Source organism: Convolutriloba macropyga, chromosome 9 (assembly GCF_964194025.1).
Source record: "Convolutriloba macropyga chromosome 9, txConMacr16.3, whole genome shotgun sequence".
NCBI classification, from domain to species: Eukaryota; Metazoa; Xenacoelomorpha; order Acoela; family Convolutidae; genus Convolutriloba; species Convolutriloba macropyga.
The window spans coordinates 53,020,966-53,048,637 of NC_134476.1; the positions used below are offsets into that span (position 1 = coordinate 53,020,966).

The following is a 27,672-nucleotide window of genomic DNA, read 5'->3' on the forward strand; positions in this document are numbered from 1 at the left end:
AAAACTTAAGTAAAGATTTCCACTAAGGTTGAACAAGAATGCTTCCCTGACAACTTTGTGACGGTTTCGAAAAAACATCGAAAACTTAAAAACTATTCATTGCTGAAGCATCAGAAAAAAATAACCTGACTAACTCTATTGGTATGTAGATAAGTAAGGGCCGCAAACTGAACTAGTCTCTGATCAGAAAATAAGGACTGTTCCAGCAATTCTCATCATTACAAAGCGCGTGCACACATATTTCATATAACCTGAAAACTCAACTGGGACTGTTTTAGTGAGCCACTATCAAAATGCCAGACTAGATGAAGACAAAAAAGAAGCTTAAACACCAGTTGAGGAGAACATATCTCAATCGGAAGAACAAGTTTAGAACACAAATTCGGAACGGTCCCGTCAAGACCAGACTTCTACAGCAATATCAAATGCAGAGCAATCACAACCCGAATCAACAGAGCCTTCGCAAACATCAATAAGAAATAGAGAACAACCAGGCGCACTTGGAGGCCCTATTTCATAAACAAGCTTCAAAAGGAGCATGTGACGGTTTCAAAAAAACATCTGCAACCTAATTTCCGATTTTTCTCAGCAAATTTTGTTCAAGGCCCATGAAAAAACAAAGACTGTTCCTGCGACTTTCATCATTACAAATGCTTGAATACATCTTTCATACAGCTCAAAAACTCATCCCGGACTATTTTAAATTTCTGACAATCAAATTTCCAGACTAGATGAAGACAAAAAAGAAACTTAACCAGCAGTTTTTGAGACAACATCTCAATCAAATTCCAAGTTCAGACCACAGATGTGGAACGTTCACATCAATACAAAATTTTTGGCAGCAAAATCAATTGCAGAGCAACCACAAACTGAAAACAATATAATAATTTTGATGTGTTCTTCTGGAATGTTGAGAATGAGTAATTGCCACAAATTTTAACACAATATCTAATTTTGTCTCGACGCTATCATTATCTCATTGACCTATCAATCAGATGTCAGAAGGAAAATTGTCCCACCCCTAGAATTTTGATTTCAACATCCACTGACCTACAACTTATGAACCCGATTGTACCAGGGCCATATTTGGTTGTCATGAGACATAACGACAACAAAAAATTCTCTTTGGTTTTGGAACAAGCTCTATTCACAGCCAATCATGTAATCTATGTATAGCTAATAAAAATATTTTAGTAAATACTGTCTCGTAGATATGCACAATAATTGTAAGCAAGGTTTTGAACATTTTTAGTGCAAAATTTAATTTACATTTCAAATCATTGAAAACCTTCACTGTGTTACTGACCATGGCCAATTTAGTAGCCAAATAAAAAACAGTCAAAAAATTAAAAGCTATTTTAATGATGAAAAAATTCAATCAGGTTCTTTGTCGATTAAAATGAGGAAAAAAACAGTTTTTGTTTTTGAAACTGCAAACTTTTTTTAATTAATTTAATCCATAAGTGGTCAAGCGAACCTCATGGAAGCAATGTGCCTGCTGGGTGATGCTATCTCAAATGACGAGTTGTACAAATTCGCTGATGGATTTTATTACAACCAGTTTTGTAAAGTTTGTTATCATTGTTATTGTGTGTGAACATAAAGATTTGAACTGATAGAGATGTTTCCTAATTTCTGCTCATTTACTAAAATTCGAAAATTACAAATATTATCAAGTACTAGAAGACAATTTAATTGACATTTTAACATTAAATAATACTTTTGTTATTTGGATACGCAAAGAGTTCTTAATAATTCATATGAATAAAAATATCGAACTGATAATTGTGCTCAGCTTCTGAAGATAGAGCTGATTTTTTGCGAAAAATAGAGAAATGATGCCAAAATTACCTATAGCTTCTCTTTTATATTTTCTAGTCGATTAATGCTACAAAACTATACAAAAGTGGCTGAAGTTTTTAATTTTATATTAAAAAAATGAACTTAAAGCGGTAAGAACTTGAAAACTACGCCCTATTTTCTGTACCGTATGCCCTCGAGGAACTGGAAAGTCATATGAACATAAGAGTTAGTGCTCATTTGCCACTTTTATCAGAACTGTGGCCATAGTATACATTAATTTAGCAACAAATCGAAAAACATATAAGAAATCAAACCTGGTGGAAATATTGTCTTCTTTTTGCCCTTCAATTTAGGTTCTTTTTCATCTCCCGAGCTTTCCAGGTCAATCGAAACATCTCCGGAACTCTTCTGTGATTCTCTCTCCACGTGCGAAAGTCGTTTTGCAGCATCCGATAATTCTTTGTCGTTCAAGCGGTTGTTGTCAATAGGCATAAGTGGCATTGATTCGGGCGCCTGGTCACCCGAGGAGCGAGCGTTCGAGACCGAGTTGGACGTCATTTTTGTTGATTTTGTAAGCAGTCTTTCAGTCTCGAATTATAAATATGGAAAAGTCACGTGACAAGTAAACCGTTGCTTCTCGAAAATCTTTGATAGTTGGCGATCCAAAGGCTGTATTCCAGCTGTTTATAATGTTTAGACGATATTCAACCTAGGTCAAACTTCTCATTTAGGTTCTAAAGTATCGATTTTCGACCAATTTTTGACTGCGATTTGTAACCTGAATAATTCAAAAGGTTGGAAAAAACTGAGACAAGCGACCAAAATAGTACTTAAAAGACAAAGGAAAAAATTTACGGTCAATTTGACATAATTTTCAAATGCATTTCTAAATTTGCTCTTTTATTTGAACAGGATATGATAATGGCAATTCAATGCCTTACTCCCGTTAGCTTTGCGACAATAGAAAGTTACGCATTTTGGTTTCCACAAAAAGAGGAAAAATAGAATGTGAAAAATGATGGAAATGAAGAAAAATAGGTAACCTAACCATAAGGTTCCCTCCTGTTTTTTTTTTCAACCAATGCATGTATTAGCAAATAAACATACGTTTCACTATTATGTATGTAGATGGATGGAATACATGCATAAGTATATACTCTCAGTGGGTATGTATATATATCTAACAATATGACTCCCTAATTTTAATGCAGATATATTGCTACCAGGGGACCTTATTAAAATCACCCACTCAAGCGAAAGACAAACTAACCGAAAGTGATGACTTCAAACTTCTTCACAACTTCATTAAAGATAGGATTTTCTCATAAATTGTCTGATCAAACGACTGATTCTTCGACCGTCGTCCAAATGTCAGGGAAATGTACGCAGTGGCCAAATTCTTGCAACTTTATTACTATAAAAAGTTTTTTACTATTATTTTGGGTCTTTTCCCATTATAGCCCCCCCACGTTTAAATTAAAGGTAAACCCATGATCATACGACATATACAGCAATGAGGGGGGGGGGGGGGTGGAGGGGGGGGGGGTAAGGGATACGGGGGTGGGCGTTTTAGAGGAGGGGGATATAATGGGAACCAACCGATTTTTCTGTTCTCTGACTGCTTTCCAGTTGTTTTTTTTTCTGTTAACAGTTTTTCTCCTAGGAGTAAACTTTCACGATACACAGCACAGGTATTTAGCCTGTTATATTGAGCTGAAAATTTGAAGATGGGTTAAAAATGAGAGAACGCGGGAGGAAAGGGGCTGTAAGATAATCCATTACTGAAAATATAAGTAACAAGTTAATGCTAATGCATTTTCATCTCACACATGCAATAGTTCAGGCTAATAGTCGCTAGAAGGAACCAATGCTTTTGTAGCATCTCCATAAACCTATCTTGGTTAAGGCTAAGGTAATTTTGGGCTAAATTCGTCTGTTAATCTAGGATGTCATATCGTCGAAAAATGTGTCCAGTTAAGAAAACCTATTTCTTCGCAGAGCTCCAGAAACAACGCTTCAGAAAGATTTTGAATAAAAGAAGGGTTGATAAAACTATCCCCATAATTTTAGACCTTTTCAGCAAAACTCCTGAAAAAATATTCTTATAACTAAATAATATGCTATTAAATTACAATTATATCGTAAAGTTATGACACTGAAAAGCTACGCCGTAATGTAGCATTTTGCTAATTTGGCGAGCTGCTAAATGGTGGTTTGAATGTGGTAACAAATTTTATTGAGGGGTAATTGGGTTACTTATGCATTCTGGCAACTAACTTACCTATACGGCCGTAAAAATCGAAGTAATGGCAGTGTGAACTAAAACGGCCGGGCTGGCCGCGAACTAAATGCCCGGATATGAAGTTTAGTTAGGCACTTAAAAAAATTATATATTTTTCTCTGATTGAAAATGGCAAGAGATTTTTTTTCTAGAGGTGCAAAATTTGCAATAAAAAAGAAAAAACCAGAATAGTTTTTGGTTGGCACAGTGATATCGATATAGGAGTTATTACTAAGAATTCTCAAGTGAAAAATTTCTCATTGTCTCGATTGAAAACCTAAACTCAGAACTTTTGGTTGACTCTCCTTGATTGTTTAGACCAAGAGGCGGAGGAACTATATGCTCAACTGGAAATCTGTGCATTCAATTTTTGCCGATCGATATTTTCACCGTACATAGTTTTGAGTGCTATCATCAGAAACTTCTGCAAACGTAGAATTTCAAATCCAAACTTTTTTTAGTTTCAAATTTTTCGAGGGTAACGCAGATTTAAAAAATTGTGAACGTTAGCCACTTCCATTTTTTGTTCAAATTTTTCGTAATTTTTGTTTAATTTTAGATTAATTTTGTTTAAAATATGGTTAAGATGTTAACCATAGTGTTTTTGGTTTTACAAGATAAAAAGAGTTTTTTGAACTGACTCTATTTGGTTAAAATTTTGGCTAAATTTTTTGAAAACTCTGAATATTCAATTTTTCTTGAAAATTAGCAGCAATGATGCATTTTTAGCCCACTTTGTCCAAATTCAGGCGTAGTGCTGACATGGAAACTGCTGAATTAAACTTTGTTTACTCATATGAAGGGAGGTTATTTGTGCCCCAGATCTTAAGAAATTGTTCTCTGATTAATAATTCGGCGATTTTTAATATACTACGATTTTTCTAAAATCATTTTCACGCAGATATTTGGAACAATCATATTTTGTTTAAAAAAACTGCAAAGAGATAGCAAGGCCAACTTAACTCTCATAGTTAATTTTCGCTGAAAAAAATAATTCAAATTGTGTTTTGGCTCTTTTCCTTTTAAAATTGTTCCTACTTTTATACCATTTAAAGACATGTTGGTTTTCATTTATTGAAAGAGTTCAATCGATGGGAGATCTCATTTATGTTCTAATGAAGCCCAATGTTTATATATGTTTGTGTTCTAAGCAAAACCCTTAATTTATATGGTTCCAAAATAAGGTTTTCATAATTATTTTGAAAAGTTGCCAGCTTTTACAGTCCTTTTTGTAGTGTCCGGGCTGATTCTAATTATATGAAAGTCAGTTTCCCGATCTATGTGGCCATTAGTTTACAGATGACAATTATCAATTTTCGCTGCTATAGCTCGACGATTAACCAAAACTGATTATTCATTTTTGAAATATTGAATTTTTAGGTGAAACCAGTTTTTAAATAGCATTGGAAACAATTGTGTGCTAAGTGACGAAGGGCAAAAGCCGGAATAATTTTGGCCTGGATTTTTACAATCCAAAAGCCATTCAAAGTATAATAAGGCTGCAATCCTTTGAGAAACATTGTTTCTTTTCCCGCATTTCTTGCTTCCATTGCAGAATAATTTATAGTAAAAATAAATGACATTTAGATTAAAGTTACACGCGAATAAGTGCCAACATATATAAGATAAGAATTCGGTGAAGAGCTTCAACAGTTTCTTTTTGTTTTGATTTGTGTCTGTATCCATTCAAAATTTTGTAAACTTTTGACTAAATCTCACGAATGACAGGTCCAGTTCGCTTCCCATGCAGTTTCAATTGAAACGGTTTTGTGTTTTTATTAAAATTCTATGGTTGTTGACTTCTTATAAAGTTTATTCTGGAAAACAATAAAAAATTATCAGCTTTGCCACCCCTTAAACTAATTTTTGTCACATTGCAGCGCAATATCAGCAGACAAAAAGAGAGAAGGAGAGAGAAAAATCTGATTACAAATTAAGCAGAGGGTAGTTTTTAATGCTATTTTATCTTTCAGAAAATAGTTTTCTTTCTTCGATATAAGGAGCTATCATAAATGTTGTTCAATTTGCGAAATTTTAGGTTTTCGAGGATCTTTTTATTGCCTTGTGAAAATAAGCAGGTCGCATATCACTTTAAAAACTTTTAAGGGAAGGTTCAATTGAATACAATGAAAACTTTTAGTGAAGAGGTGAACTTCTATAACTCTATTTGTTCCTTTTGTGATTTAATTGCTTTCTGTCTATTGACTGGTCTCTTTGCCCTTCTGTTTATCTATGAAAGAAGCTATTCAATAAATTCGGTTGATAGCTATTGGTTTTCACAGCTTGATGTTGATAGTTTTCAAAAATAAACAAATTTACCCTTTAATGATTTTGTAAAGTGATATTAATTAAAGAGCAATATGTTTTCAAATCTCAAAATTAAAAACAAATCAGTTTTTAATTTAAACTTGAACGGACCAATGAAAATATATATCGATATTTCAGTGAAAATCTTGAGCAAATGTTTGGGCTTCAACACACTTTGCGTGAAATTGTATGCGAAATTTTGAGTTTTGCCTATTTTTGTTGTCATTTTGTTGTTTTCTGACTAAGTCTCATTAATTACAGCTCCAATTGGCTACGTAGACTGTAAAAATTCAAATTTTTTCCATTTATTTATTTGAAATCTATATATGGTTTATATTTCAATAAAAGTTTATAAATAAAAAATCGTTTCATTTTTGTCGTTTTTTGTCGTATTGTCACCCTCTAGCGTAGTTTTTGTAAAAAAGGAGGTGGTATCCTGCTTCAAAAAAATTGAATTACAGTCTTCATTGCCGATCTTTTTTTGCTGTACTACTTGTTACAACTTTTTTTGACTTTTATTCAATTGGAACATTTTTGCTGTCTTGTCACACTTTCAAATTAACAACAATTCAAGTATCATAATTTTCAGAATAAGATAGAATTGATTTTATTTGATGTTTTTTTCATATATTATAATTTTTACTGCTTTGACGCCGTTTTCTCACAAAAGTTTATTGATTTTGTGATTTTTGCCTGTATTTGTGTGTTATGATTTGTGTATTTGTAAAATTTAGGATGAAATAAAAGCCCTTTTATTTAGTTAAGATTTTACTTGATTCCCTTATCACTTCTTTTTAAATATATAGATATTTAATTTTGGTCCCAATTAATTCTTTTTCACTTTTTTATTTGCCGTGTCGCTTAATTTCAATAACGGCTGGTATAATCGGCCCTCTATGGAGGTCTTTATCATTTCGTTTAGTGGTTTTAGTTGAAAGTGGTTTTTAAAAGTGAGACGCGAATCCTTTTCGAACAATATATGTGTTTTTATTTTCGATGTCTTGCTCATTTGGTAGACAACTAAGTGGAAAATGTGGATGAGCGGGTACGGAACAATATGTGCGAACGCACATTACCTAGCCTCTTTCTAATTTTTTAAAAGATAAACTGTATTCGGCATACGAACTTATTGGAAGGAAATTCTTGATATTTGGGCCATTTTTCTAATTCATTCCCATCTTTCATCACAATCATATTTTCCTCTAATATAATAGCTATTTAAGATCAAAATACCAATTTGTCCTTCATTTCAGGTACTTTACGTACATTTATCATCAAGCAATGTAATTAGGACATAATGTGGGACATCGAGTAACTCCAATTATATAATTGCTCAATACGGGGGACCAGATGAAAATTTTAGGCGGGAAAAATATCTTCTTTTTCGTTTTGTTAATTGTTTGAAATTCGGTTTATCAAGTTCTAACCAAACAATCTTATATGAAATGACCATTACAAAACAATTTGTTGAGCTGGAAAAAAAATTCGTTCTTTGGAATGATCTTACTGTGTAGCAAGAGAATTAGGTTGTTTGAAATTTTATTGCGTTTCATGTTATTTTAAACAGGTAGGTACTAAATTTTTTTAGGAGCTTTTCAAGATGATAAAATTTCATTTTTTTGAATTATCGGTTAAAACTATGCAATTTCTATACTTACCTATAATTATATACAGAAAAAACAGAAAAAAAAAATTTTTTCATAGTATTATTTTCTTTCACTTTTCGCAAGAAATCATCAGAAGTGATCAAATATGGCATGAACATCAAAATTTCAATGGAAGAATAGGTTCTAGAAAAAGAGGCTCGGTTATAGGTGCTCGCAGAAAATGTTCCAACCCCGCTCATCGACATTTTGACTTAATTGTCTACCAGATAGGAAAAAAAAAACAAAATTCAAAATTTCACATACTGTAAGAAAAGAGTTGGTGTATGAGTAAAAAATTGTTATGAACCCAAACCACTAATTGTATTTATTATATGATGCTGCATCAGAAACCTATCATTAATGAGACTGCCATTCAAGACATACAGCAAAATAAAACAACAGAAAATTAACGAGCAAAACAACTATCACTTTTTAGACATCAACTATCTTTTAGACAGATTCACATGTACTCCTTGAGAAGCCAATGGTATTTCGTTTTTTTGAGACTCTTTAGACTAGAAATTGACAACCAATATAGAGAAGACTAAAAAAATCAGAACTAAATTTTTTTTTAAAAAATACAAGGTTTTGAAGCCATAAAAAGCGTAAGCTTATGACCAACAAAAGTCTATTTGTCTGCTCATTTGCCCTATTTACACACGAACAGGGCCAGTTTATAGCAGGGGCAATATAAAAAAAGAATAAAAAACCACTTTTTAAAGAGACATACTGTCAAAGTCATAAAAGCATCGGTTGAAACAAAACCAAAAGAAAAAAATAATTTGTACAAAAGAAGGTAAAAAGGAATTGTCATTAAAAATGCTAGGTTATGAAAAGAGAGAAAAATTGATGAAATGGTTAAAACGACTTTCAAAATTACATAGTTCTTTTAATCAAATAACTTCACTGTCATTAGAACTGACGTTAGATTTTCGTTCACTTCTTATTAATCCCTGCAAAGTGTGATAGGACAGAATCCTGCTATCGCAAACCTGTTGTGCTCTGATTTCTGTCCATGACTAATTTTAAAATGAGCGGGATGGGAAGCTGCGCACTATAACAATCCACGTTTTGTTTCAAAAATGATTTTCAAAATAGCAAACGTAAGGAAATTTCATGATCTATCTCCTTAAGTTATTTCTGTAATAATATCGGTCAGTTCGTGAGAATTTACTCAGTTAAATTTATAGTTATTAACTTAATTAGGAAATATGTAAGAGTTTTTGCTTCCAATCCAAGTTCGCCTGGTAACTATTTTAGGCGATGCCAACAATTTGAAGACTTTGTTTGGGAGCGATTTTTAGGTCTCGCGATTTTTAGTTTGGAAAACAGACGCAGAGCAGCCCGGAAATGACGTTAAAGCATAGTATTATAGTCACCTTCTTCCAGCTGACTTTCTAGCTTACCGTTTAGCTTACCTTTATTCTCAGTCAAAGACAACTTTCAGATAGGAACAATAACATTAACCGAAAATCGAGGATATCAAACTCAAGAATTCAAAACTGAGATTGATATAAAAGTATCTCTTTATAAACTGTAAAGCAACTATGCCAGAAAATTACACACAGCTGTGGTTCTCTAGTATATCTGTAAGTTTCTCAGCTGTGCTGTTTAAACGTGATATTATGATGATCAGTGATCATATATGTTCATTATGAATCTTATCAGAACTGGCTTTTTAATATGGTAAACAGCTGCATTGTTTTTGCTCATAAAGTTGACCAAATAAATGTTACAACGTACATTCAGTTCAAGGATCTTTTCTGCTAGCCCCCCCCCCCCTTAGTTTTGCACCCCCTTTTATACATGTTTAAACATACTGTTGAATTTAAGTAAGTTTATACATATGCATATATGAACAATATGCATTTATTAAAAGCTAGCACAGCTATGGTTTGAAAGTTTTACGTTTCTCAACGGAAATTTGATGCATATAAAGTGTAATCGGTTACAATAAGGGCTCGATTTTTTTAAAAAAAAATTAGGAAGCTATTCTAAAAGTGCCTTCAATCTACCTAGACACTCTTGTTTCAATGAAATGCAAGTATGACTCTTACAATTCACAAAAACTTAGATTTTGGGGGTGCTATTAACGGCTATATAGGGCTGGGGGGAGAGCAAAAAATCGCTGTTCAGATGTAACCCGCGCATTGAACATGACCAAACTCTCTTTTTTCATAATATCCTATATATCTTATAATTTTCGGCTTGAGACTTTCAACAGACGGAACAAACCTATCAAAATGAGGAAAGAACAATTATGAAATAAATTGTGTGCTATTAACATTTAATGACACAACAATCGGTACCCAAAATTTGCACACAGTTTTAATAACTTTACTAATTCTTTAATAATCTCCTTTAATAATCTGCAAGGATGCGTTGTTCAACCAAATTGTCTGTTTCTATGCCTCTAACGCAAGAGATGTGCTATAAAAGTGTGCTAAAAATTGGAAACTTTTTGTACATTAAGTTCGTAAGGCACTATACTTTGAAAGAGTAGAAATGAGTTCCATCAAAAGAATCTACAAAGAATCAATCTCTTTCAAAAAGACACATGAAGGATGATGCAAAATATGGATAGTTTTAAGATTCTGAGTGCAACCAAACAAACGAGTATAGATCATATATTTTACGAAAAGCAATACAAGTTGTCCTCCATTTTAAATTTCTTAGCAATCGCTCATTTTTTAAATTTATCATACGATCACTTCCACTCACTCATTTTTGTTCTCCAAAAATCATCAAATCCTCAAGATGGCAAATCTGTAACCATTCGAATGTTGGAATAACTTTGAGATAGTTGCTTAAGTTCAATAAATGGCCTTAGCATTGCAAAACTTTGGCATAAACTTCGAATTCGCTAAAGAAAAGGCTTTGAATTTTCCTTTCTAATTTCTCAGAACTGAGAAAAATTAGATTCTGTTAGTTTAAATAAAAGTCAAATTACACAATATCATATCATGGTGGTACGGAAAACGTTGTCTTGTTAAAGGAACGTTTGGCAAAACGTAACCTCTGCAGGCCAACATAATTTGCAAAAAAAAGAAATTTAAATCCATATTGCTCTATAACGCAAAACTATGACATAGTTTAAAAAATTACAGGTGACCGCACTTTATGTTGGAAATTAAAATGTAATAGAATCGAAATCACCATCTGAAAACAAGGATTTTTTTTTGAAATAAAACTAAGGTAATTATGAACCGACTGGATATTTCTGGCCGATCCCAGAAGATGCCTCTGATGTTTCATGCGATCAAAAAAGTTCCAATACTTACTTGAATTCAAAATGATGTCACTTCTGCAGAACAAAGTAAAAACTGGCGAAGAGTACAAAACCAGCGGTTTTGAAACTTTTTGGCAAAAAACATTAATCAAACAACCTGCGCCAGAGTTCATAAAGAGAACAAAAATCGATGTGTATTTGTTGATTGTTATTGTAATTCTTGAGCGAATTTGACAATCAGGTTAACAGTTGTTCTTGTTTTGATCCTGTAAAACTTTTGAGAATCAAACCGAAAGTGGTCTCTTTTCCTGTTTCATATGTTTTACTAATTAAAACTATCAAATTCGAAATATATTGTTCAATTTTTTTGTTTCAATCATCTGTTTTTTTCAAATAAATTTGCTGAGCAAATGATCTGGCGATATGAAAAATAGTCATGCCAACAGTTTGTTTATGGGATTTCCGAAAATTACAATTTTTTAGCGTCAAAGCACTTTGTGGAAACCAAGTTCGTCAATTTGGAACCAAGAAGCAATTGAACAATATGTAGTAAATTGCTACTAAAAATATTTTGCAAACTAATTAGAGATTTTAGGTTGATTTTTCTTTACAAAACAACATATGAGTTTTTTTAATAAAATTTTTTTCTAAATTTCGAAACTTTGAGGAATTTTTGAGATATCGCTTGGAAATTTTAAACAAGGTAAAGGATTTTTTCACCATTTTCTTTACTGCATATGAAAAAACAAAATAATTTATACTAAAGCAAGCCTATGTTTTGCGCAGGAATTTAAAAAAAATGGAGCTTACAGTTTTCAGAATTTTAATATTTGCTGCAAAAATGTGACGTCAAATACTCCTGTGTTTGGTTCTTGTATATGTTGGATTGCTTACCTATATTTGTTGAAACGTTCTTTCGTTGTTTGACAAAAACTAAAGTCAGAAAATGAAAAAACTTGATGAAATGGGATATTAAAAATGATTAATTTATAAAATTTGTTAATTTTTAATGTGAAGATTCCGGTTTAATTACCTGCAATTGCAGCAATTTCGAGTTTTGATCAAAGAAAAAGTTAAGCATTAAAATGATGAACTCCTAAATTCATATGTTAAACTTATTGATATTCTAATGCTGTGTAATATCGTTGTTTCGTCTCATCTTTTCTTTTTACCTCCTACACTCATTCTATATTAAACCCCAACAATAATAAACTACAAAACCTAATCTCTCGACTAAATAAGAACAGTTTTATGATGATAATTGTAATATGCAGAGAAAAGTTTGAAATCAATACATAATTACTAACAGTTCTCTACATTAGTTCTATATTTTGTTCTGTAGAGCAAAACTTTTGGTTTTGTGTTGTTTTTGTTGAATCAAACGCTGATAATATAGAAAAAAATGCCTGCTCTAAACATATTTATAGAAACAATTGAAATCAAAAAATAATTGAACTGGATTCAATTGATGTTATTTTTCGTCTTAAAGTTTTTGTAGTTTTTTTCGGTCATATGATTTTATAATTGCAATCGCAGTAGATTTCAATTATTCTTGAATAAAATTTGAGAACTTGAAGTTTTTTTTCAATGTATCGCTCAAAATCTATCAAATACCGCGCTACATAATAATTGCCCAATCAAAATTGAGCTGCTCAATCTTGGACCTAAGCCCTTTTATGCTTGATGTGTAAGTATTTAATCTGATTGAAAATGCTTGCCTGCCCTAGAGATTTATGAAAAAAATGGAACATTTATTAATTATCAACACGAAAATTTTTTTACATTACAGAGAGAAGAATACAAAAAAACACCGACGTTAAGGTTACCTCATATAAATTGTCGGATCTTTTCCGCTAGCACCCCACCCCCTAGTAAATTAGGAACGATATTATGAAGATTAAAAAAACCTTTTCAGAAGGGAGCAAATCATTAATTTTTGTTTGGGGGGTTTCCAAATTTCAGCTATATAGGACGGGGGGTGCCAGCGGAAAAGATCAAAATCGCCAATGATTTTTTAACAATGCTATGCATGTTCTGCAGGTATATGTACAATTTGGCAACCAACTAATCATTTTTTTTGTTTTCAGTGCAACTGACTGACAAAAAATGCATGAGCTAATGCTGCTTAACCTGTCAAAAAACCGATCACCAAACTTTAACTTAACAAGCTTTTCATATTTTCCTACCTTTTTTTGGGGGAGTAATTTTTGTAGAGCGTCAGTAAAGTCCCGTTTATCGCAATGAACGAAATAAATATTAAATTGAAATCTTTTGTAACTCAAACAGATGCGCAACTTGCTAATATTGGATTGTTCTTCTCTCGACTGCTAAGAGTGCTTCACGTCTTTTTAAAAGCAAAAGGACAACAATAAGTGAACGAAAATTGAACTAAAATACATGGAAATTATATTCAGGATAAATTGAGCTACACAACTGTGGTTTTGGATATGTGTATATATTATAGTATTGCATTTCCAGTTTGTACCATTTTGTTTAATAATGGCGCAGATCGAAACTGAAGAGTTTGCTATACATAACTTCCAGTTTTGAAGTGAGTTTAGTGAAGCGGCGAGCGTAGGATTTGTATGTGTAAATATAAATAGAACTACTGTCCAATTTATATGCTCTCTCTTTTATTCATTTCCGCAATGGAGGGATTTAGAATTCCATGCATTGGAGTAAATCTTTGTACCCATGTAGGACTTGAAAACAGCAGGAAAAAATTAAACCAAATTGAGAAGCAACTTAGAACATATTGAAAGAAAGTTCAATTGAGGTGTTTTGATTTATATGATTCTAAATTTTAATCGTTAAATGGGTTGCTGGGATTTAAAACCTACTCCTATCAGAAGGACATGCTGCTTCGGGCTCTCATCCCAATTTTTTAAAACTTTGAATGAATGGTTTAGAAATTTTGCAATCGTAAAACTGGGTGCAAAAACTCCTTAAATACCTCCTTATATAGCACAATTTACTTTTTCTAATTAGACTTGAGAACAGAACAGAAGTTGTGTCATGTGGTGTAGTATATTAGGTAAAAGCTGGATTAGGCGAAAAGAGTTGTAGACATTGGGGAAAATCTTCAATTCAGGTAAAGCAGAAAAAATTGGGGAACTCGAACGAAGACTCTTAAAATCAAAACTTCAAATGCCCTTAACAAAATTTTATAGTCAACTGTCCCTCAAAATTTGTCTGCTCTAATTGCTCACAAAAAATAATGTGAGCAATTCAAAGTTTTTAACAACTTCGAGAATATTAAGTTCTTGTCCAAAGTCTCTGCGACCAAATATTTCGGTGCAAGGAAGAGAGGGAAAAGTAAAACCGGAAAAAAGTGTAAAACAACGTAGAAAAACGGCATTGTAGTCATTGTTTTCTTCAGAACTAGTGCGCTACAATAAATTTCTCATAATTGCTTGTGAATATTGCCAATAGAAAATTAAAGGATTGATTGCCAATAGAAAATTAAACTGAAGAAATGCTAACTTTCGACGTTGTAATAATTGTACTAATAATAGTAATAATTTTAATATATATTCTTAATTTATTGAGCAGATTTCACGCTTTTAATTTGGTGCCATTTTCTTTGAATTTGTTTAATGCTGTTTAAAGCTTCTTGACTTATTAAATTCTGGGCCATTATCCGATATACCAGATAAGGTTTTTAAAAGTATTCTGTTTTACTGGATAGCGTAATAGATTTTTTCCACAAGTTAGCTAATTTAAGCGATTCTTAGGGAAAGTTAATCAACTGCGGGTAAAAGAATATGTGGTTTCACTGCAGCTAAAACGACAGAAAGATCATAACAGTTTCTCGCTAACTCTTCTCCATTAATGATACTTAACTTCAATTGAAAGCAATTTTTTGGTTATCTATAAAGCCAATATTAAACTTAGATCTGCCATCTCATAATTTTCAGTAATCTAGCCTTCAAAATTTGGGATAAGTGAGAAAATGGCAATTTCGTTACATCACTAGTTTTTCTGCATTTTGATGTTTGACGTTTTATAGGTGAGAGAAAATTTTCGCTCTTAGTTTTCATTTATTTCACGAAATCGATTCTGGAGCTATCAGCGACTAACTTTTTCTGTTTGTAAACACTTTTAAAGACCTCAATATTTCTGGTTGACTGTTGCACGATGTTCCTCAAATGTAAATGACCTCCTCTAATCATTTCTGCAGATCCATTTTGAAGTTTAGTTACGAAAATTCGGGCAAACTCAGTGAAGGATCTGATTTGTTCTTTTTTGAACAAAAAAAAGCTATGTATCTCAAGATAAAATAGCTTGTTTTTCGATCAAAATTGTACAGAAATTCAGTTTTGTCCTTTGTTCTGAAAAATTCAGTTGAACCAAAAAAAAGCAAAGCTGTTCAATATTTTCTCTGAAAACTACATCAAGGCACATTTTTTGAAGTCGTGCATTTTGAAGTGTCTCGTGGATCAGTTATTTGAAGAGAACTTCATTAATAGGAAGCGTTGAATATTATTATTTTGTAATTAAAACTTATTGCAGAAAAATATATTAACATTCAGAGAAGGGCGACGGAAGTGCATCATTCTAAAAATATTGGTTCTTAAATCTTCCCGTGATATCATTAAAGCTTTTTTATTTGTTTGAGTGATCAATGAACGTAATAGAAAGGGCTAACTTGCAAACGTTTTTTTGAAAAAAGAAACGTTTTTTAAACACTAGTTGTTTTTTGTATGCCTGTTTACTCAAAGTCTGTCAGTTCGAACTACTGAAACTGTGCTCTTTAACGTTCTTTCTAATAAATTTAATTTGGATAACTTTAAGTCTTTTTCTAAGATTTTTGTAGCGGGAGTGCCCCTTTCGACGATCAAACTCGTGAGTAGCAATAACTGACGGAAAACCGTCAGAATATTTGCCTAGTAGAAATTTATTTGAATTGAGACCACCAGGATCGGACAAATGAGCGCTGATGATCTTAACGTGCATGCCTTAAGAGCGCGCTCAACGAGAAAAATTGCCCAACGGGACATATTTCAGTAAGTTTTCTGTGAGGCAAAGAGTGTCGCGGATGGAGATTTGTGATCGCGTAAAACTACATGTCAACCTCTCCAAGATGCCACCAGTGTATGAAGCACTGGGGGAATTGAACATTTAACTAATGCGTTTGTGGCCAATTTCGGTCGCAATTTTAGCAAAGACTTCAGTTTTTTAAAAGTATCGCTGATCTTTTATTCCGCTCCAACAATGTTAGAACCACCGTCTATCCAGATCAAGGCAGGTGAAGACGGACAGGACACAAGTTGCTCTCCTCCAATTATAGATTAAATGAAATGGCATTTATGAACGAATTGATTTTAACATGAACCGCACGAGGTCTTCAAAATTGATTGAAATAGTCATCTCTGTTTTTCAAGAATGGAATAGACTAGAAAGCAGAATTATGCTGGGAAATCAGCTGTCATGAGATGAATGGTGGCAGTGTGGAGCGTTGAGCACATAAGGTGGTGGTACTTTATTGAAAGCAGTGGGGATAGTGGCCTAAGAGTGGTTGAGCATTCCTGGATCAATGAACAGAGATTATCAAAAATGGTGACGTTTATGGTGGCTGAGCGGCAAAAACGGCATAAAAATTATATGGCATGCGTCTAGAGGGATAGGATGTTTGACATCAAAGTCAACATCAACACACAACTTGTTGCGGCAATCCGATCCGATTAGACTATTTTGTCCAACAAGAAGGATAAATTTTGTAGCAATTTTTTTCGGCATTAGGGACTCTCTTTGCACAAGATGCTTGGAGTGATATACTGCCATCAGCGTTACCGTAGATTCTGTGGTAAGCTAACAACTGCAACGGTTACTCTGTTTTTGTTTTGCAAATTTTGAGAAAAGCTGAAGATATCGAAAGACTGTGTGTTTAGGGGATATTTTAGGGGACTGTGGTTTTAGGGGTCGGTTGGCTTGAAAACCTTGTTAGCTTCCTTTGCCGGAGCTCTACATGTAAATCACATCAATCAAGTGGCCAGCAGATTTGCTTGCAATTCCAGCTTTGAAATACAAGTTCCATTTGTCGCCCGGCCCAATCGAAATTTGCAATTCTGGCCCAATCCGTTTTTTTCTCTAGGAAGGTGAGATCAGCAGCGTTTTCAGTCTGAGACTCCAAAGAAGTTCAACCTTGAAACAGGAAAAAATATATCTACAGGATTGTGTGCCTACATTTCTTCCCGTTTGATTTCATGTTTCGGTTGTTGTTTATATGATATCAAATAAAGTAATCACTTTTTAATAAACTTCAAAATACTTATTCCAATTGCGAGGTAGTTATTAACAGAACATGCCATACAAAAATTTTTTGCAATGTTTTTGCTGATCATGTTCCTTTACAACGTATAGAAATTTTCTAAGAAAAACCAGTTTTTGCAGGTTGATTCTCGTCCGAAAGCTCACAGCCCCTCATTTTATGGTATTTTTACATTGACTGGAGAGGCTATCCCATAGATGGCAAAAATTTAGGAGCTTAAACTAAAAAAAACGAAAACACTTGAGATCTTATATATTAGACACTTCTAAATTTTTTTTCCTAGAGAAAATTTTGATTCTACGAAAAACATGCCAGGCAAAAAAGTTTTTTGATGTATTCTGCGGCCAATGGATCAAGAAATCTTTTTCTAAAACAGCTGGGAGGATTTTTAGTAAAATTTGTGGCCCAACAACAACACCGTGAACACCAGTCAAGACAGTTTGTTTTAGTATTTGTTCTCAAATAGATTATAAAACCGATATAAAAGTTTCTAGGTGTTCTCTTCCAAAGAAGAATTTCTATCGAAATTAATCTCAAATCTAACAGTTCTCCTTACTTCACAATAAAATCAAAAGTCTGCAGTCAACATAACAATCACGTTGCGCTCCTGCAAGTTCCAGGTATTTTAGAAACATTTTAAAACTTTCTTTTTGATCAATGCCAATTTCAATTTTTTTTTAAAAAATTGTTCAAGGAAGATGAAGACCAGTCAAATCACCGTTCATCATGTTTTTGATGACCAGGCTATACTTGATGATGATGAAAACTAGTGTCAAATCATGCAGGATCTCAGTTCACTGAGTACATCTGGCAATTTGCGCCGTAAACAAATGAAGAACAAATTGGCAAAAACATAAAATTTTAAAAAGTTAGAACGAAATTATCAGTAATTTTGTCATAAGGCAACGAATGAAAAAGGAGGAGGGATGAACCACAAAAATCATACTGGAAAATCTCGAAAAAGCCGGTTTTTTAACTAGACTTAGATAGATTTTCCGACAGTAGCCTAACTATTTCAGATCGATCAACCGCCGAGTGCAGCCAGCGAACCAGGTAAAAAAAATATCGAAGAATTTAAAACCCTGAAAAAATTTGCAAGATGAATTTATAATCTTGCAAGATAATTGCAAGATGATTCAAATTTTGCAAAAATCTTGCAAGCAGCTTGCAGGTAGTATGTCTTTCCTTCCACGATTGCTTGCAAAATTCTTGCAAGATTTTGAAATTCTTCGATAAGTAGGTATGTGATTCTTAAGGCAATTTAATCACTTGTCTGTAAAAAATTATGCAATTTCACTGCAGCTAAAATGGCAGAAACATCATAACAGTTTCTAAATAAGTCTTCTCCGTTTATGATATTTATTTTTCATTGAAAGCATTTTGTTGGTTATCTATGAAGCCAATGTTAAACTTAAATCCGCCAACTCATAATTTTCAGTAATCTAGCCTTCAAAATTTGGGATAAGTGATAAATTGGCAATTTCGTCACTAGTTTTCTGCATTTGTAATGTTTGAGGTTTTATAAATGAGAGAAAATGGTTGCTCTTAGTTTTCATTTATTTCACGAAATCGATTCTGGAGCTATCAGAGACTAACTTTTGCTGCTTGTAAATGCTTTTAAACACTTTCATGTTTCTGGTTGACTGTTACACGATGTCACTCAAATGTATATAAACACCACTAATCATTTCTGCAGATCGATTTTGAAGTTTAGTTACGAAAATTCGGGCAAACTCAGTGGAGGATGTGATTTGTTCTTTTTTGTACAAAAAAAGCTATATATCTCAAGATAAAATAGTCTGTTTTTTCGATCAAAATTGTACAGAAATTCAGTTTTGTCCTTTTTTCGGAAAAATTCAGTTGAACCAAAAAAAAGCAAAGCTGTTCAATATTTTCTCTGAAAACTCTATGAATGCACATTTTTTGAAGTCGTGCATTTTGAAGTGTCTTCTGGATCCGTTATTTGAAGAGAACCTCATTCATAGGAAGCGTTGAATATTATTTTTTTGTAATTCATTTTTTTTTCAGAAAATTATATTAACATTCAAAGAAGGGCGATGGAAGGGCATCATTCTAAAAATATTGGTTATAAATTCTTCCCGTGATATTATTAAAGTTTTTTTTTGTTTGAGTCCTCAATGAACGTAATAGAAAGGGCTAACTTGCAAACGTTTTTTTTTGAAAAAAAACGTTTTTTTTTCAAACACCATGTTGAGTTGTTCAGTTGTTTCTTGTATGCCTGTTTTTTCAAAGTCTGCCAGTTCGAACTAATGAAACTGTGCTCTTTAACGTTCTCTCAATTGAATTTAATATGGATAATTTTAAGTCTTTAATCTTTTCTAAGATTTTTGTAGCGGTTAGACAGTGCACGGGAGTGCCCCTTTCGACGAACAAACTCGTCAGTACCAATAACTGACAGAAAACCGTCAGAATATTTGACTAAAAGAAATTTATTTGAAATGAGAACACCAGTTTTGGACAGATGAGCTGTGACCGTCTTAACGGGCACGCCTTAAGAGCGCACTCAACGAGAAAAGCTGCCAACGGGACAAATTTCAGTAAGTTTTCTGTGAGGCAAAGAGTGTCGCGGATGGGATGGAGTTTTTTAATCGCGTAAAACTACCTGTCAACCTCTCCAAGATGCCACCAGTATATGAAGCACTGGGGGAATTGAACATTTAACTAATGCATTTGTGGTCAACTTCGGTCCCAATTATAGCAAAAACTTCAGTTTTTTAAAAGTATCGCTGATCCTTTATTCCGCTCCAACAATGTTAGAACCACCGTCTATCCAGATCAAGGCAGGTGAAGACGGACAGGACACAAGTTGCTCTCCTCCAATTATACATTAAATGAAATGGCATTTATGAACGGATTGATTTCAACATGAACCGCACGAGGTCTTCAAAATTGATCGAAATAGTCATCTCTGTTTTTCAAGAATGGAATAGACTAGAAAGCAGAATTATGCTGGGAAATCAGCTGTCATGAGATGAATGGTGGCAGTGTGGAGCGTTGAGCACATAAGGTGGTGGTACTTTATTGAAAGCAGTGGGGATAGTGGCCTAAGAGTGGTTGAGCATTCCTGGATCAATGAACAGAGATTATCAAAAATGGTGACGTTTATGGTGGCTGAGCGGCAAAAACGGCATAAAAATTATATGGCATGCGTCTAGAGGGATAGGATGTTTGACATCAAAGTCAACATCAACACACAACTTGTTGCGGCAATCCGATCCGATTAGACCGTTTTGTCCGACAAGAAGGATAAATTGTGTAGGAATCTTTTTTCCGGCATTAGGGACTCTCTTTGCACAAGATGCTTGGAATGACGCTCGGCTCCATCAGTCTCCATGGCATTTTTTGTACTGCCAAACAGTAATGTGTTGTGTTGGTTTCTTCAATTTCCCTAGCTTCTATAGCAAGTGTTTTCTTTGTAGCTGCTTCAATGTTTAAGTCAAAGGGTAGATGCTTGATTCCAAAAATCATTTGGACCTAGAACCCCGCCAAATGATTGCAAAATCTCATCGATCATTCCAAGAATAACGACATCTACTGGGTTTCTGCTTGAGGCAACGTAGTTTCGTCCGTCAGCGTAGTTTCAAGTGTGTTCAAGGATGACATTTTTGCTTTTTCCAAAAGACTTGTATGTTTGAATGTAGAGTTAAGCCATTCGAGACGGGAAAGCTGTCGGTTGGCTTGAAAACCTTGTTAGCTTCCTTTACCGGAGCTTAACATGTAACTCACATCAATCAGGTGGCCAGCAGATTCGCTTGCGGTTCCAGCTTTTTAATACAAGTTCCAATCGAAGTTTGCAATTCTGGCCCACTCCGTTTTTTCTGGGAAGGAGTGATTAGCGGCGTTTTCAGTCTGAGCCTCCAAAAACATTCAGCCTTGATACAGCAAAAAATATATCTCCAGTATTGTATGCCTACATTTTTTCTTGTTTGATTTCATATTTCGGTTGTTGTTTGATTTTCATGTTTCTTGTTGATATCAAGCAAAATAATCACATTTTGTTAGAATTCAAAAAACTTGTTCCAAGACAGTTTGTTAATTTTTGTTCTCAAATAGAGTATAAAACCGATATACAAGTTGATAGGTATTCTCTTCCAAAGAATCATAAATAAGGATTTTTATCAAATATATTCTCAAATCTAACAGTTCTCCTTACTTCACAAAAAAATCAAAAGTCTGCATTTAACATACCAATCACGTCGCGCTCCTGCAAGTTTCAGGCCTTTTAGAGTTTTCTCGTTGATCATTGCAAACTTAGATTCAAAAAAGAATAGCCCAGGATGAGGTCTGGCAGACAGGTATTGGCCAGACGAACTTGGGTCGTGGACAGGGGGTTCCGGTGCGACCGTCCACAATGTTCCGGAAAAAATTTGGGTCGCGCCTTCCGTCTGGCAATTTTAGTCTGTTCGGTCTGGCGAATACCCATATGTCTGTCTGTTTGGTCTGGACAATACCCATATTTCGGTCTGGCCAATACCTAATTTCAAGGCCTAGAGGTCCAGCCAAACAAGAGCCAAATTGTATAAAAGCGTTCTGTATTGATCGTTTTTCAAAAACAGCAGATAAAACAGCTTACCTGATAATTGGTTGCGAAAAAAATGTGAGTCCTGTCATTACTGAGACTGACTTACAGTTCACGAAGAAAAGCATAAGATTGCTTAATATCCGAAAAGTATTCTAAAAAATTATTATTAAAGTCTTAACAGCCATGGTGGCCAAAGTCTGCTCGGTCTGGCCAATACCTATCTTTGGATATTGTCGGTCTGGCGAATTCCTGTTTTGGGTATTGTCAGTCTGGCCAATACCTGTGTTGGGTCGCGGACTTCATCCTGGGCTAAGCTGACAATTTAGTTAATCGAAGAGATGTAAAACCGAAGGCAGTCTTCACATATGTTTAGATATGACAGATGTTGCTAAGATCTCATCTTGACGACGACAAAAATTATTGCAGCTTCTGCATGGTCGCAAGGGAACGGCATCCGCAGCCTGCGTCTTGTTTTCGGTTGACTTTATGTTATTATTCCCCATATTTCAGACTGTTCTTTTCATGAAGAGCATTATAATAATAATAATAAGTTCTTCATTTTCTGTTATTGAGCAACACAAAAGAAGTTTATTTACTGTGCACAAAAAATATGAACAATGAAATTCAACAGAAAAAAAGAGAACACCATTAAATCATCAGTTAATCCGTTTTCAGGTGCCTCACAATGTAGGAATATCAAAGAACTTTTGATTACGAACCGGAAGAAAATTACTATAGTAATTGAACTATAAATCATGAATGGTTAAAACAAAAAAAAATAAACCGATAATTGAGTGCAGGGGGCTACAATTAGACGTACTTAAAAGAAATAACTTGAAAAGTCTTGTTTGTCAATTATATAATTTCTTGAAAACATATGGCAAAAATGTTTTATTTGCTGATTTGTCATTTTTAAAACCGTATTTACAAAGGAAGGTTCAAGAAAAACCAACAAATTCAACATTTTTCGAACCTTAAACCTCAATCGGTTTGTCACATTTTTTCGATTACCGCAATTAAGACACATCGTTGTTTTTCTCCTTTTCTTTACTCTGTTTAATTCGTTATCATTCAAGAAGGATTTGACGTGACTAACTACACTTTCATCCCTTAGCATTTTTAGCAACAGTTTAAGTACTTCGTACATGTGTAATTCTTTTGCTAAAAACAGAATAAATTTTCTCCTTAGATCGCTCACTGAGTTGAACGTTGTTTTTTTTTAAAAATATCCTAATGAGTTTTTCTTTAATTTTGAGTCTATAAATGAAATATCTGACAAAACAGAATTTCTATAAATCAGTACACCATATTGCACTACCGGCCGGCTGAACATAATTTTTAAAAACCTGAATCATTTGACTTTTACTAAGAAATTTCCTCAGTCTATAGAACAGTTCACTGAATTTTATTAATTTTTGTTTAGCCACTTCAATATGATTTTTGAAAGACAATTTATTATCTATTGTTATTCCAAGGTAACGTATTGAGCGAACGTTTTAATTCTTTCTTTATCGATGTTAATCTGTTCTTTCTGGGAGTAAGTTATAATTTTCCCAAAAAACATTGATTTTGTTTTCTCAGTATTGATTGCCAATTTTTTTTAGTTAACCACTGATTACATTTTTGTAATTCAATTTTGTGTTTCATCACAACCTCTTCGGCTCTGGCTGAAGTTTCAATCACTGTGTCAACTGCAAAAAGTATGAGGTTAACTTCAAGATTTGTTAAATTGTCAATATCTTGCGTATTGCTCAAATCATTCACGTATATTATGAAAAGCAGAGGACCGAGTACCCATCCCTGGGGAACTCCAATATCAACAAAAGCAGTACTTGAAACAACTTCTGCAATTTGAACAAACTGAGAGCGGTTAGTTAGGTATGATTTAAGTATATTGAAAGCATGACCTCTCAAAACCATATGATAACATTTGCCTAATAGTACTGTATGGTCTACCGTATCGAAAGCTTTTTTGAGATCCAGGAATGTGCAGACAGACATAACAGATTTATCAGATAATTTTTGTTGCTAGAGTTCAATCAGAAACAAAACAGTTTCAACTGTACTTCTTTTGGCCCTGAAAACAAACTGAGAGCTTGAGAGCAGATTAAATTTCCCAAAAAAAGAGATAATTTTTTTCTGAAGCAATTTCTCGAAGATCCTTCCTATCGTTGGTAATAAGAAAATAGGCCTACAATTTGATGATATACTTTTATCTCCAGATTTGTGAGGTGGGAAAACTTTTGCAAATTTAAGAAAATCAGGGAACACGCTAAGATTGAAACATTCAATGAACCATTTTGAGAGAAAAGGACTCAGGACATTAGAAAATTTCTTGATGCAGTAGCAATTGAGGTCATAACAGTCCTCACTGTACATATTCGGAGCATTATTTATGATATCAAAAACTTGATTGTCTGTAATATCGGTAAGAAACATAGAATGTTCTGCTTTATCGGTTGTTTTTAGAAATGATTTTGTTGGTAAATTCGCATTCATTTTCCTTCCAATTGATTTAAAAAATCATATAAATGGTTGACTTCTTCTTGATATGGTATTTTTCCATGATTTTCAATTTTTTTGCCTGTTATGTCACCATAAACTTTAGAAAAGTTTCGGTTTTTGTTTGCTGCACCCTTTTCAATTTGATTTTGATAAAAAGTCTTCATTTTGTTTTTTATCAAAGTTTTTACCTTCTTGCACTGTTGTTTGTATTCGTTATTCGCCGTTATTGATTGACCTTTGAGTGCTTTCTTCCACAACTTTTTTTTCCTTGCGGCAGCGTTTTTGACTTCGTTGTCGATCCAGATCTTCTGCGCATGTTTTCTTGTTTTCTTAGGTAAATAGTGATCTAACGCTTCTTGCACAATTCTTTGTGAACATTTGAATTTATCAATAATTTTCCTTTCGGTAAGATCAATTTGTTTTAATCGTTGCCATAGAACGAAACTAATTTTTTCCTGTAGAAAGAATTTTCTAGTTTTGCCCAAATTCTTGATCGAAAATAAATTAAATTCTGTTTCTAAGTTTGTTTTATTCTTCAATATAAGGAAAAGCGAATAGTGATCAGCTATTTTTGTTCCTTGCCGGGTAACCTCTGATTCAAAATTTGTAAAGAACACAAATTTGTCAATATAAAAACTTGAATTTTTTGTTTCTCGTGTAATGAGAATCTCACTTATCAATTTCATGTCAAATGTTTGGGTCAGTTCCCTTAAATATGATTGTTTGTTCCGTTTAGATAGAAAATTCACATTGAAGTCACCGCACAGCACATGCAGGCTTTGCGGATCGCTAATATGTTGTTCCAAGTAGGTACTAAGAACGTCAAAAGTAGCAATCGTAGTGGCATTGGGTGGTATATAAATACAAGTCATTGATAACTTTTTTTGTTCTAAAACTGAAGTAAACACTAACCACTTGTATATTATCCAGGTTTACAGACCCACGTATTTTAACATTAATTTTTTTTGTACAAAAATTGCAACGCCTCCACCTCTTTTTTCCCTGTTGCTTGTAACCAGTTCATCATAACCATCTATGTGAAAAATATTTGATGAAAACTTATCTTTAAGCCATGTATCTGTTAGGCAGATTGCTATAGGTTTTTCTTTCAGAGACGCAATTTCCAAAATGAGTTCATCAAAATTTTTTGTTAGTGAAAGTATGTTCGGTAGCATGATAACCTGCTTGGTTTCGTCCAGTAACATTTTGTCTATGACGACCATAAGAGAATAGTTCAACTACACAATCTGAGCAATCAGCTTTGACTAATGAAATCATTAACAATTTAAGTTAATAAAAAGTTTTAAAAATTTTTTTAAAAAAATTCAATTTTTGTTTTCAATCATTTTGAAATATTTGAAGCAAAGAATGTTAAAATTTAACTTAGAGGATGTCCATTGCTCTTTTTTAGTAACTATATGTTCACGTTTTTTGCTTATTGTTTTCAGGTGATACCATCATTGCAGCCAAGATTGGCAAGGCTATGGTCAATCAGAATCTATCGAGGTAGTGGAGCGAGCCATCAAACACGGGCGTCCGAATCACACACCTTAATCCTCGGCTATCACGCCATCTCGGCGATGTCACTGTAAATCATATTTGTAACTGGGAGTCAGAAAGTTGCTATGGATAAATTTTTTGAGTCATCTGGGTGATTATGTCTTGCCTGGCCGACCAGCTAAATTTCGAGTAAACGTTTAACTTACTTTGAGGAAAAGCTTAATATCTGTAATTTTGACTTTCGAACCTGTTTGTAGCCTACTGCTTTTTATCGTGCCTTTGGAGACACTGAATAATCGGAAGGAGAATAGACCAACGACAATGATCAATTACGTTATCAAATTTTTAACTATGTAGGCGTCAGGGTTGATTAGTGTTCAGAAGTTTTGAAAAAGTGAAGGCGATAGTCAGTCAGATATTCGAAAAGAATTCTCAAAAATAATGCGGGACGCCTTCAATGCTGCGAGTGTCTTTTTAAATTTAAACAAAAATGCTCGTTAATGTGCGTTTGCACATGATGTTCCGACCCGAGCTCATCTACATTTTTGACTTAATTTTAAACCTAATGATGAAATAGTCAAAAACAGATATTTGAGTTACACAACCGAATTACTAATTGAATTACATAATACCATGCTTAATTACAGCGCTAAAAAATCTGCCATTAGAAAGATTACGAGGAAAAAAAAAACAAAAAAATAAAAGAAAACAAAAAATAGCGAATGTGCTATAAAAGAAGAAAAGGAAACACAAATATTGACAACTCAGAAAATTTTTATGAAAACGCCTATTGTCCAACAAACAAAACTTCAGTTACGACATGATATCATTTGAAAAAAGTTTGAAAACGAAAAACTGCAAAAATTTTCCCTATAAACTGACTGCACTGAGTAACATCCTTCATTTAATCCTCAATTAAAAGCCTATGACCAGTTAGCATTTTACGACTAGAAGAAGAAAAAAAGCGAAAACAGCAAGTTCAAAAAAAATTGAGCGTAGAAAGTGTCGAAACCAATTTAAAAAATTATTGGTAGAAAAGTTTTTAACCTCATATAGTATTTAAGCAGCAATGGTGTCCTTCCTTTTCAACAATATCACTTCAAAAAATCAACAAGTATGAACAAAAACAAAAACTTTTGGAGAAAGCCAGTTGTATCAACGTCATTAATTTCAATAGCTTTCAACGGCGAAAAAAATACGCTTAGTTATGCCTCAATGAGAAGGCAAGGATGTTTGTCAATCAGAAGTCATCAAGAATCCCCAAAATCAATGGGAACCATCAATATTGGGATAATGCGATAAGATTTCAAAAGGAACCAAAATTACAAAGAAAAAATCCATTTTTTTGAAATTTTGTGGCATCGAAGTCATAGAAGCAAACGTTATCGGATAAAACAGCTTACCTAAATATTGGTTGCAATAAAAAGGATGTGAGTCCTGTCATTACTTAGACTGACTTACAGTTCACAAAAATATGCTTAAGATTGCTTAATGACAAAAAAGTATTCTAAAAAATTATCATTAAAGTCTTAACAGCCATTAAATTCAAGAGCTTTCAACGAAAATCAAAAAGTACTCCTGATTATA

General features: G+C 33.5%; 1 protein-coding gene across 2 annotated transcripts in view; it reads right to left on the reverse strand.

Annotated features, from left to right (window-relative positions):
- Nucleotides 1–13,737, reverse strand: part of LOC142345845 (uncharacterized) — a 38,894-nt gene extending 25,157 nt beyond the window's left edge. The window contains exons 1-2 of one of the 2 annotated variants that reach the window (XM_075398252.1): nucleotides 13,453–13,737; nucleotides 2,118–2,512 (exon numbers count right to left, since the gene is read on the reverse strand). In XM_075398252.1, coding sequence (XP_075254367.1) covers nucleotides 2,118–2,361 — 244 coding nt within the window. In that variant the 5' untranslated portion in view covers nucleotides 2,362–2,512; nucleotides 13,453–13,737. Of the gene's footprint in view, nucleotides 1–2,117; nucleotides 2,513–9,455; nucleotides 9,611–13,452 lie in introns of those variants that run through there. The other variant, XM_075398253.1, reaches the window with a different exon arrangement.
- Nucleotides 13,738–27,672: the final 13,935 nt, after the last annotated feature.